The following is a 13,140-nucleotide window of genomic DNA, read 5'->3' as shown; positions in this document are numbered from 1 at the left end:
GGCCGCCTAACATGCAAAAATACAGACAGCAACTCTTAATTAATGGGACTAGAATAGAGGGCCTGAGGGATACAGGTGCCAGTGTCACCATGGTGACAGAGAAACTGGTTTCCCCTGGCCAATACCTGACTGGAAAAACTTACACAGTCACCAACGCTGACAATCAGAGAAAAGTACATCCCATGGCAATGGTTACTTTAGAATGGGGAGGGGTCAATGGCCTGAAACAGGTGGTGGTCTCCTCAAATATCCCAGTGGACTGTCTGCTTGGAAATGACCTGGAGTCCTCAGCATGGGCTGAGGTAGAACTAAAAACCCATGCAGCAATGCTGGGTATCCCTGAACTGGTGTGTGTGAAAACAAGAGCACAGTGCAAGGCACAGGGTGAACAAGTAGAGCTGGAGTCTGGAAGAATGGCCCAGCCTACCAAGAGGAAAGGAAAGTCAGTTGGGAAACCAACTGCAACACAGCAAAAGAAAGGGAACCTCTCTTCTCAGGAAGAAGTTCTGCCCTCTGAGGGAACTGAGCCTTTGGAGCTTGAACCTTATCAGGTTGAGCTCTTAGGCCCAGGGGGACCCTCAAGGGAGGAGCTGTGTAAGGGACAAGAAACCTGTCCCTCTCTTGAAGGCCTTAGGCAGCAAGCTGCTGAAGAGTCTAAGGGCAAGAAAAATGGAACCCATAGGGTCTATTGGGAAGATGGACTCCTGTACACTGAGGCCAGAGACCCCAAACCTGGTATCACTAGGAGAGTGGTAGTGCCTCAGCTGTTCAGAGAGTTCATCCTAACATTGGCCCATGACATTCCCCTTGCTGGACATTTGGGACAAACCAAGACGTGGGAGAGGCTAGTCAACCACTTCTACTGGCCCAATATGTCCAACATGGTTAAGGAGTTTTGCCTCTCCTGCCCCACCTGTCAAGCCAGTGGTAAGACAGGTGGGCATCCAAAGGCCCCCCTCATTCCACTTCCAGTGGTGGGGGTTCCCTTTGAAAGAGTGGGTGTGGACATAGTTGGTCCACTAGAACCTCCCACAGCCTCAGGAAATATGTACATCCTAGTAGTAGTGGATCATGCTACTAGGTATCCTGAAGCTATTCCCCTTAGGTCGACTACTGCCCCTGCAGTAGCCAAGGCCCTCATTGGTATCTTTACCAGAGTGGGTTTCCCTAAGGAGGTGGTGTCTGACAGAGGTACCAACTTCATGTCAGCATACCTAAAACACATGTGGAATGAGTGTGGAGTGACTTACAAATTCACTACACCATACCATCCACAAACTAATGGCTTAGTTGAGAGATTCAACAAGACATTAAAAGGCATGATCATGGGGCTCCCAGAAAAACTCAAAAGGAGATGGGATGTCCTCTTGCCATGTCTGCTTTTTGCTTACAGAGAGGTGCCACAGAAGGGAGTAGGATTCTCACCCTTTGAACTTCTGTTTGGTCATCCTGTAAGGGGACCACTTGCTCTTGTTAAAGAAGGCTGGGAGAGACCTCTCCATGAGCCTAAACAAGACATAGTGGACTATGTACTTGGCCTTCGCTCTAGAATGGCAGAGTACATGGAAAAGGCAACCAAAAACCTTGAGGCCAGCCAACAGCTCCAGAAGTTTTGGTATGACCAAAAGGCTGCACTGGTTGAGTTCCAACCAGGGCAGAAAGTCTGGGTTCTGGAGCCTGTGGCTCCCAGGGCACTCCAGGACAAATGGAGTGGCCCTTACCCAGTACTAGAAAGGAAGAGTCAGGTCACCTACCTGGTGGACCTGGGCACAAGCAGGAGCCCCAAGAGGGTGATCCATGTGAACCGCCTTAAGCTCTTCCATGACAGGGCTGATGTGAATCTGTTGATGGTAACAGATGAGGATCAGGAGGCAGAGAGTGAACCTCTCCCTGATCTTCTGTCATCAGACCCAAAAGATGGCACAGTAGATGGAGTGATCTACTCAGACACCCTCTCTGGCCAACAGCAAGCTGATTGTAGGAGAGTCCTACAACAGTTTCCTGAACTCTTCTCCTTAACCCCTGGTCAGACACACCTGTGTACCCATGATGTGGACACAGGAGACAGCATGCCTGTCAAGAACAAAATCTTTAGACAATCTGACCATGTTAAGGAAAGCATCAAGGTGGAAGTCCACAAGATGCTGGAATTGGGAGTAATTGAGCGCTCTGACAGCCCCTGGGCTAGCCCAGTGGTCTTAGTCCCCAAACCTCACACCAAAGATGGAAAGAAAGAGATGAGGTTTTGTGTGGACTACAGAGGGCTCAATTCTGTCACCAAGACAGATGCTCATCCAATTCCAAGAGCTGATGAGCTCATAGATAAATTAGGTGCTGCCAAATTCTTAAGTACCTTTGACTTGACAGCAGGGTACTGGCAAATAAAAATGGCACCTGGAGCAAAAGAGAAAACAGCATTCTCCACACCGGATGGGCATTATCAGTTTACTGTTATGCCCTTTGGTTTAAAGAATGCCCCTGCCACCTTCCAAAGGTTGGTGAATCAAGTCCTTGCTGGCTTGGAGTCCTTTAGCACAGCTTATCTTGATGATATTGCTGTCTTTAGCTCCACCTGGCAGGATCACCTGGTCCACCTGAAGAAGGTTTTGAAGGCTCTGCAATCTGCAGGCCTCTCTATCAAGGCATCCAAATGCCAGATAGGGCAGGGAACTGTGGTTTACTTGGGCCACCTTGTAGGTGGAGGCCAAGTTCAGCCACTCCAACCCAAGATCCAGACTATTCTGGACTGGGTAGCTCCAAAAACCCAGACTCAAGTCAGGGCATTCCTTGGCTTGACTGGGTATTACAGGAGGTTTGTGAAGGGATATGGATCCATTGTGACAGCCCTCACTGAACTCACCTCCAAGAAAATGCCCAAGAAAGTGAACTGGACTGTGGAATGCCAACAGGCCTTTGACACCCTGAAACAAGCAATGTGCTCAGCACCAGTTCTAAAAGCTCCAGATTATTCTAAGCAGTTCATTGTGCAGACTGATGCCTCTGAACATGGGATAGGGGCAGTTTTGTCCCAAACAAATGATGATGGCCTTGACCAGCCTGTTGCTTTCATTAGCAGGAGGTTACTCCCCAGGGAGCAGCGTTGGAGTGCCATTGAGAGGGAGGCCTTTGCTGTGGTTTGGTCCCTGAAGAAGCTGAGACCATACCTCTTTGGGACTCACTTCCTAGTTCAAACTGACCACAGACCTCTCAAATGGCTGATGCAAATGAAAGGTGAAAATCCTAAACTGTTGAGGTGGTCCATCTCCCTACAGGGAATGGACTTTATAGTGGAACACAGACCTGGGACTGCCCATGCCAATGCAGATGGCCTTTCCAGGTTCTTCCACTTAGAAAATGAAGACTCTCTTGGGAAAGGTTAGTCTCATCCTCTTTCGTTTGGGGGGGGGGTTGTGTAAGGAAATGCCTCCTTGGCATGGTTGCCCCCTGACTTTTTGCCTTTGCTGACGCTATGTTTACAATTGAAAGTGTGCTGAGGCCTGCTAACCAGGCCCCAGCACCAGTGTTCTTTCCCTAACCTGTACTTTTGTATCCACAATTGGCAGACCCTGGCATCCAGATAAGTCCCTTGTAACTGGTACTTCTAGTACCAAGGGCCCTGATGCCAAGGAAGGTCTCTAAGGGCTGCAGCATGTCTTATGCCACCCTGGAGACCTCTCACTCAGCACAGACACACTGCTTGCCAGCTTGTCTGTGCTAGTGAGGACAAAACGAGTAAGTCGACATGGCACTCCCCTCAGGGTGCCATGCCAGCCTCTCACTGCCTATGCAGTATAGGTAAGACACCCCTCTAGCAGGCCTTACAGCCCTAAGGCAGGGTGCACTATACCATAGGTGAGGGTACCAGTGCATGAGCATGGTACCCCTACAGTGTCTAAACAAAACCTTAGACATTGTAAGTGCAGGGTAGCCATAAGAGTATATGGTCTGGGAGTCTGTCAAACACGAACTCCACAGCACCATAATGGCTACACCGAAAACTGGGAAGTTTGGTATCAAACTTCTCAGCACAATAAATGCACTCTGATGCCAGTGTACATTTTATTGCAAAATACACCCCAGAGGGCACCTTAGAGGTGCCCCCTGAAACTTAACCGACTGTCTGTGTAGGCTGACTAGTTCCAGCAGCCTGCCACACTAGAGACATGTTGCTGGCCCCATGGGGAGAGTGCCTTTGTCACTCTGAGGCCAGTAACAAAGCCTGCACTGGGTGGAGATGCTAACACCTCCCCCAGGCAGGAGCTGTAACACCTGGCGGTGAGCCTCAAAGGCTCACCCCCTTTGTTCCAGCACCACAGGGCACTCCAGCTAGTGGAGTTGCCTGCCCCCTCCGGCCACGGCCCCACTTTTGGCGACAAGGCCGGAGGAAATAATGAGAATAACAAGGAGGAGTCACTGGGCAGTCAGGACAGCCCCTAAGGTGTCCTGAGCTGAAGTGACTCTAACTTTTAGAAATCCTCCATCTTGCAGATGGAGGATTCCCCCAATAGGGATAGCACTTTGGTGATGGCACTGGTGCTATTTGTGCTCCAGCACTATTGGTATTACAGAAGGGGCCAGACAAGCATCTGCGGCCCATTCTTTAACACCAAAGTGCCCAGGAAGCACACAAAGTGGGCGCACATGCCCGTTGCACCCCTGGGACACTTCTGTAATACAGCCCCGAGTGTGCAAATACAGTACTTTATAACAAAAATATAGCTGACTAACTACAAACCTTAAGTAAGTGCAATGTCACAGTTGGAGAGACCACCACCCCTTGGATAAATGATCATGGGGCAGGTGCTTTTAACAGACTTCTGTATTGCTTAGAACGTTGTTTTCCAAACTGTGGATCACTGCACACTGGTAGGTTGTGAGCTGTTTTTTTGGTGGTTCGTGAAAGTCTAAGCAATAAAAAAAAAGTGTTTAAATGATGTGTTTATCTGGTCACATTTGTGTGCATAAACGAAAGGTGTCAAATGTCAAGCTATGTCTTCTGACAAGCTACTGCTTATTCTTGTAACATGGAATGGGTGTTTACTTTTCTTCCCGTCTCCAAAGTGAGGAGTTTTTAAAGTGAATTATATGATAATCTTAGGATGTAGTTTTTTTGCAACACACAACCGAATATAAAAACATGTAAATGAACTGCATGCATTCAGCAATTGGGAAAGAAAACAACTAAGAATAGTTTTTTTGTAATTCAGAGATTTTAGTAGGATCAAAACAAATACAGACAGTTTAAATGTTGATGTACAAACAATTAATATTTATAGAAACCTCTTTTCCACACATTAGCATTTGTGTGCAAAATAGCTTTATCAGTAAAACCGTATATCTGTGCAAAGTAAATGGCCATTTCAATGGAGAATGTGCTGTGTGTAAATGGCAATGCACTACTCAAAACAATGTTTTAGGTTACATTCAAAAATCACCCCCCATGTTCATTAAAGGTAGGAGGGTCGTGAACGTTTGTTATTCTAAAAAATAGGGTTGTGGGCTAAAAAGCTTGAGAACCACTGGCTTGGAACTACCAGAATCAGGAAAGCTAGTTATAGGTCATCTCCACAGGATGCAAATGTTTTTTTTCTCTGCCCCTCACGCTTTTCTGTAGAGGTGACATTACAGTGTAGCATTAGCTATTACAGTGCATCAATAGGCATTTTCATGGCAACTTGGCTCTTGTGCATCTTGTAAGTGATCACTCACCCCAGTGGTGGGGTGGACTGGTGGAGAAGGACGGTGGGTATGTAACATTCCAACAAGCTCTGGTTTGATCAATGATTTTGTGTTTGGTTACAGAGTGTACATCAGTGCCTCTCTCTCCGAGTGCACGAGCAAAGTATATTCTCAGTCTAAGAGCATTTCATGCCCTAGGGTTTCTCTCCCTTCTGCTCGTGTAAATGTTTTTACATGTATATATCTACATCTCCTGCTCCCAATGTATTCTATGAAATGGAGGCAATGTCGTCCGTATCCTGGCTTTAGAATGTTTCTCATGTTTTTTTAAATATAAGCATGCCACAAAGAAATGCAGCTACTAAAGAAAATCATCAGGAAGGGCCAAACAGGTCAAGAAACCTTTGCATGCAAAACAAGAACATTCATTTTCAAACAGGAAAATCACAACTTTTCAATAGAGTATGTCCATGCTACATACAATGCTAAAATGTATACCTATGTTACTTCTATCACTAATTTGAAAAGACACAGCAAATTCCTAATGCAAAAATCAGCAAATGTATTTTGCTCAAAATTCACTTTTATAGTTCTAAATAGTGAACGATTTTCAGCGAAAGTTCTATTTCTGTAACTGAAGTGACAGAGCACTGATGGAAACTGGAACCAGATTGTTCACTGATGCATAATGACCCAAAGCTTGCTTTGTGAAAGAAGTTGCTCAAGGACCCTTACCTGCTGCAGAGATGGAAGGACTGCTCCGGCCTTCCTTCTGATTCAGATTTCACATGGACTATCTCACAAACCAAATTAGTCTCTGCATCTGTGTAGAGGGACACAAAACGAGTGTAAATTAGACAGGCTAATTACAGAAGTTTAAAGTGCCTCCCTGTTTCCTGCTCACTAAGTATAGAAAATGGACTTCTCTCCAAAGAGGCTTCCATGACAATGTTTTCAATTCACAGGCATGATTTGATACTGCTAAATTGCAAGATAATTCTGTTCAAAATGTATAATTCAAAAGGGTTTCTTTGTAGTTGCAGGATGTCGGAAATGTTGAGCAAACAGCCTCAAATATTGTGCATGGTTGTACGTCCTTGCAACAGTTTTGAAACTAGGTATGCATCTATTTACTTGGAATATTAGTCCAATGAATGCATTTGATACCACATTGAAATGATCCCCATGCTATACTGTCTTTAACACTACTGTCAAACCACTGAAATTAATATCTATCTAGTCCAATTTATACCATGATCATTAGTGATACATAACTGTAAACTGAGCAGCCATGTTTGTAAAGGAGTATTAAACCAGTAAATGTCTCACGAACAATTAGTTTAACAATTTTGATCCACATCTGTTGCACACCTGGGGTGAAAACTACCTCTTAGTAAATGGCTGAGACAAGCCATGAGTGCAAAGGTTTTGGTATACCAGGATAGGAAAGACATCCAAAATAGTCATCAGCATTATTAACCATTACTGTTATGCAATAAAGAGAATGACCATTACCTCCGCTAGCTAGAGATCGAATCTGCAGTGCCTCAAAGGAAATCATATGACGAAATCGGAAGGCATCCCGGTCTTCAATCATTGAGAAACGGTGAGATCCCCCCTAAAATAAAAACTGTGGTTAGTCTATGGCTTAAGCTGACATCGAAAGCTGACATGCTGTTCAAGGATTAGCTAAATGTGAAAGGCAGTAATATTAAATATTCTTAGACTACATAACAGTTTAAAAACTGCTAATAAATCTATGACATCTTGGTAAAATGCCCTCCTAGTTTGATACTGGCCATTTATTCAAGTTACCAGTCGTTTAATAACAGTAAATTCAGAGGGAATGCATGTGGCCAGGGTAGTTATGTATGGCAGTAAATACAGGCTGTAATTAATTCATAATTTCTAACAACTCCTGACAAGTTGGTTTGCTGGATACAGAAGGAAAGACGCAGGAGGAAAACTTATTTATTTAGGTGACTCAATAAGAAAAGCTATTGGAATAGATACATGAGCATTATTGTACTTGGCCAAGTATGTCCTTTTTCATACCATAACCCGCCTGACCTACTTGACACCTCAGACAAAAAGGAACCAATATAACAAATGAATGAAATTATACTTATATATGGCTTCCAAAGAAGTATGTAATGTCACTGATGTTGTAAATTACTGAAAATGCATATACATTATTGGAAAGGAAATACAAGGAAGATTTTCCAGAAATAAGATGCCACCACTTTACAGTGCTTGAGATGAATAAGGTCCTCATCAAATACTACCAAACTTCTTATGTTTTATGTATCTTTGAGGTATGAACAGGTTTGATGCGTAGGTATCATCTTTGGCAGGCTAATTAAACGTGACAAGCATTAATGCACAAAATACAGCCAGATCTATTTTTAAACAAGTGTCTAGAGTCACAAGAGAGGTAGGTAGAGATGTTATTTTGACATCAGAACATATATTTGGAAATTAATGTGTCAGAAACCACTAATGGGTTATGATGGATTACCAACTTCTTTGGCAGGTCATTTGCAAATCCCTGAGAATAGACAACTTGTGATGCAACTTATTCAATGGTAGGTCGCATGGCAAATTTAATTCCCATTCTCAAAACAGTTTGCGTACAAATTGCTCATTCTTGATAGGCGAATAGGAATGATGGGTCCATAGTGTAGAAGCACCATTTTAATAAAAAATAAACCAATTGACCATTACATGGTATGTGAAAGAAATTGGGCTCCTGGTTGAGGGGGGTGAAACAGTTCTCAAGCAGCAATCACAATCCTTGTCAGGGTGAGGCACAAGCCAACCCTAAATTACCCTGTGCTCAACCCTCTGTCACAGCTTGGCACAGAAAGGTCAGGCTTAACTCCGAGGCAATCTGCAAAGTATTTGTGCAACACTACAAACAGTAAAAGAGTGAAAACGCCACACAAAAAGAACCCCACATCAGATTAGAAAACTAGAGTAATTTTTACTGAATAAAACAAGAACAAAAACAACAAAGGTCCAATTAGTAGAACCGGAGATATGCAATTTTAAAGATGTTAGTGACAACAGTGACAAAAAGCACATAGTGCAAACTCAGGATATCTGGTCATGATTTACTGGGACAGAGTCACAAAATTCAGGCAGAGCACAATGAAAGGTGGTCCAGCTAAAGGGACACAGTTGGTCCTGCTGAACAAGAGAACCTTAAATCCTGGTTGTGAAGCATTGTGAGGCTCTTCATTGAAAATACCTGGGCCTCTTTTGAAGTGTGATAAGCTTCTAGAGGTTTCTTTTTTAAGTCCACAGGCACCCTGCCTTCCCTGTCCTGGCTCCAGACTAACTACAGGGGGTATGCAGCCCTTTGTGTGGAGGCAGGATGAGGCAGGACACCGCCTATTCAAGTGTAAGGAGAGCTGTGCCCAGCTCTGCACTCTCATCCTGCCAGTGATGGTTCATACAGCTCTCTATTGTGTGTGGCTATCTAGGGGGAATACACAAAGCACAACTGCACCCACCCATGTTGACCCAAAGACAGGCTGCAGGCATTAAATGGGTAGGGCAAGAAAGGATGCTTGTTTCCGGTCCAGGGAGGACCTGGCCTGGCAGTTTGGGCTGGACTGCTCCCATGGGGAACAAGGTCAGGACTGAGTTACATATGGCTGGGTCCAAACTGGGGTGGCATGGTGAGCAAAAGAACAATGGATTAGACCCAGAGCTGTGACTGGGGGTGAGTGGTTGAAAGGTTTCAGCTCTCCGTCCATCATCCTTTTGTGTTGCTAAACTTTTTCTAAAAGTGACAATTTCAAAATTGTACTTTGAAATCTGACTTCACCACGAGAGAGAATTTTTCATCACAATTCTAAAGACACCAAACATCAACTAATCACCTGCTCCCATTAGGAAATTGTACTTTATTATACATAATAAGGTAACTCCAATGTTATCCTAAAGGAGATGTAGGTTCGTTGTAGTGAAAAATGAATACGAGTTTTTCACTACCTGGCACATGTAAAACTTATTAGTACATGTCCCACTTTTTAAATACGCTGCACCCTGCCCTCGGTAGTAAAAAAGAATGTTTAGGCCTGGTAAAAGGTTTATTTTGCGAGGTTGAATGGCAGTTTAAAACTACACACACAGGCTGCAATGGCAGGACTGAGACATGTTTGAAAGAGCTACTTAAATGGGCGGCACAATCTGTGCTGCAGGCCCACTAGCAGCATTTCATTTACAGGCCTTGGGCACGGGTAGTGCCACTTTTCTAGGGATGCATAGGTAAATTAAATATGCCAACTGTGTAGAAGACAATTCTTCCATATTTTAATGAGGGAGCACAAACACTTTAGCAGTGGTAAAGAGTGCAGAGTCCTAAAGCCAGCAAAAACAAAGTTAGCGAAACAGGAGGTTTGAAGGCAAAACACTGTGGAGAACCATGTCAAGGATGCTAGGTCTGCCAAAGGCTCAACAAGTACTGTGTTAATTATCAAATAAAAGTCATGGTGAAAGACACAAATGAACCATTTGTTTGTAAATACAGGGAAGTGTGTGCACACACAAATTCAAAAGTAGTTTTATTTCACACTTCTAAAGAATTCTTTTCTACATTAAATAAAATGAAAGAGACAGACTTCAAATGAAACAAGCATTCAGAATTAAAAGCAATTGTACTTGTATAGCCCATGGCTACCCTAAACAGCCTCCCCATGCTAGATGCAAGACAACCCTTCCATGAAACTGAGATAAATCATTTACGCAGGCCACATTATAAAAATGTGGGATTTTAGCATTTTCCTGAAACAGGCTTCTGACTGATACCTTCCAAAAGAAACCAGAAGAGCATTCCAAAGCCTGGAGATGAAGAAAGCAAAAGAGACCTCCGCTCCTTGCTCTTTTGACCTTTGGCACCACCAGAAATCCCTGGTTACTAGAATTAAGAACTCTTCCTGGAGCGCAAGGAGTAAGCAGGGATCAAAAAGTCAGTAGGCCGCTCCCATAAATGGCCTAAAGCGCTATAAAGAGAGCCCTAAAGTGATTTCTTTTTTTAATTGGAAGCCAGTGCAGGGCTGCAAGAGCTGCCCTGGCTGCTTGATGCTTTGGTAGTTTGTGAAGAATTCTAGTGGCTGCATTTTGCACCACTTGGAGCCTATTGATCACATATTTCGGGCTCCCAAGAAACAGGGATTTGCCATAATCAAGGTGAGATTTTAAGACTGTACCACTATCCTTCACGTAGGGAAAGGTAGTATTTGTAAGAATTTCCATAAAGATCTTTAAAAGCCAAAGCAGGAACCTGCTAATTTATTTACTTGTGTCTCCATCATGAGCCTGTCATCTATCCAGACTCCTAGACTTTTTACTGCATGGGTTGGCTTAGGACTAGCTCTCAGATAGTCTGCCCATGAAAGTTCCTGCCACCAAGAGCTATTGCTTCCTAGCACCAGAACCTCAGTTTTACCACCATTAAGCTTTAGCCTACTACTGGACATCCAATACGTAACCTCCCTACTGCAAGAATTTAGTTGGGAGGTAGTTTGAGTGGTACTGGATGTAACAGGCAGGATAACCTTAGTGTCATCAGCATATGAAACTACGGTAAGCCCATGTGAGTGGACAATTTCGGCCAGTGGCCGTACATACACGTTTAAACAATGTGGGGCTAAGCGAGGAGCCCTGTGGGACTCCCCATGACAACTGGATGGACAGTGGAGGCAAAGGAGTCGTCACACACTTGGAAGCTCCTGTCAGCTAAAAAGGCTTCCAGCTGTTTGATGGCAGTCCCTGTAATGCTAACATCCAGCATCCTCTGAATGAGGATGGCAAGTGACACCACATTGAAGGCTGCACTCAAATCCAGCATAATCACTGCCACTGAGCCACCTTAGTCTAGAATAGAGCAGAGCTGTTCGGTGGCTACCAACAGTGAAGTCTCCGTACTGCGGCCAGACCTAAACCCTGAGTGGGATGATAAATGTCACGCAGTTCTAAAAAACTGAACACGTTGATTAACATGGGTTTTTTCAGTATTTTGCTCACTGCTGGGAACAAGGAAATAGGTCTGTAGATGTCTGCTAGTTCAGGGTTTGCCATTGGTTTCTTTAATAATGGCTTCACTATAGCTTGTTTCAATGCATTATGTATTTGTCCTGTTTCAAGCAAGTGGTTGAGGATATTCCTGTTGGTGTCTAATATGGACACGCCACGTTGGCTTAGAATATCTTGTGGGGCAAGATCCAACACAGAGCCTTGTTTAACAGACTCAAGAATAAGTTTCAAAGTTTCACTATTTAATGCTGGAAAGGCAGCCAGAGTGGGGCCGGCATGTTTCTTTGATTGGCCACAGGAATTGGGAATGGTAGATGGTAGGAAGCGGGTCAAAATATCTTTAATTTTGTTAGTGAAATGACTGGCAAGCATATTGCAGCATTCTATAGGAGGGTTAAGGTCCAGTTGCGCATGACTGAGGAGTCATGGAGTTGTTGACTAATGAATATAGCTCCCTTGATGCTTTTGGAGCAGTGTCTATTTTCTTTTGGGGGTAACAGATTCTACCCTGCCTATTTGCCTGTTTGTAACTTTTTATGACTGTTCTATAACCTCTTTTGCAGTTATCACTATACACCTTCCTCCACTCTCTCTCCTTCTTTCTAGCTTCTCTTTTGAATTGAGTTAGCTCTGGTGGGTACTAAGGTGCCCTACCCCTGGACTGATTTGGTTTTGTAGATTTAAAGTCTGGTGTGCTAAAAAAGAAAAACAAAAAATTAAACGTGAAATAATCTTGCACGCTTGCCAATGCAAGCACTCAACACAAGGTCAAATAGTACACCAAGAAGCAATAGCATTAGGTGAGAGAGTTATACTCCTATGTTCACTCTCCGATATTTTAAAGAACTGGAAACAATAGGGGTGTTAAGCCAGTCCTAAAAATACATGGCTATCATTTGCAGTGGCACCTCAATAGCCCCAAATAAAAATGGGAAAAATAACTTACAAGCTTTTTCTTCTGTTTGGAACCATCTTTATAGACAAGGACTACCGCCGTTTTGAACACTGGAAAACAGAAAGAGAGAAAAAACATGCATGTTCATAAAATACTAATAAAGAAGTGGAAAAAATGAATATAATGCCATTCAAAACGTTTTAAATGCATACGGAATGCCAGCTAATAGCTACCTGCATAAATAGTTTAAAAGCTGTTGCATGTGCTTGAAAACTTCAAATGAGTGGGTGGAAAACTGGCATCAGGCACAATGTTGTTTTAGTGGAAGGTTACGATTTTTGAATAAATCTCCAAGTTTTTGATAAAAATAAAAATGCATGCTTCTGCAAGCAGAATATTTATCAACATAACATGACAATTACAATTCCTTAGTTAAGCAATTATTAGAACTTCACAGCCACTCTGAGTTTATTACCAATTGAAAAGGCTGCAGAGTCTCTCAAAGACCTTGATTGTCATGAGAA

At 43.5% G+C, this 13,140-nt stretch overlaps 1 protein-coding gene across 1 annotated transcript in view; it reads right to left on the bottom strand.

The window, feature by feature from the left end:
- The window catches only part of LOC138249871 (rho guanine nucleotide exchange factor TIAM1-like), a 29,940-nt gene extending 17,214 nt beyond the window's left edge, over positions 1-12,726 (bottom strand). The window contains exons 1-3 of the mRNA XM_069204050.1: positions 12,668-12,726; positions 7,195-7,297; positions 6,415-6,502 (exon numbers count right to left, since the gene is read on the bottom strand). Coding sequence (XP_069060151.1) covers positions 6,415-6,502; positions 7,195-7,276 — 170 coding nt within the window. The 5' untranslated portion in view covers positions 7,277-7,297; positions 12,668-12,726. The remainder of the gene's footprint in view (positions 1-6,414; positions 6,503-7,194; positions 7,298-12,667) is intronic.
- Between the last annotated feature and the right edge of the window lie 414 nt (positions 12,727-13,140).

Source organism: Pleurodeles waltl, chromosome 8 (assembly GCF_031143425.1).
Source record: "Pleurodeles waltl isolate 20211129_DDA chromosome 8, aPleWal1.hap1.20221129, whole genome shotgun sequence".
In the NCBI taxonomy this organism is placed as follows: domain Eukaryota; kingdom Metazoa; phylum Chordata; class Amphibia; order Caudata; family Salamandridae; genus Pleurodeles; species Pleurodeles waltl.
Note: the sequence above shows the minus strand (reverse complement) of the source record. Positions and strands in the feature narration are given on the sequence as shown.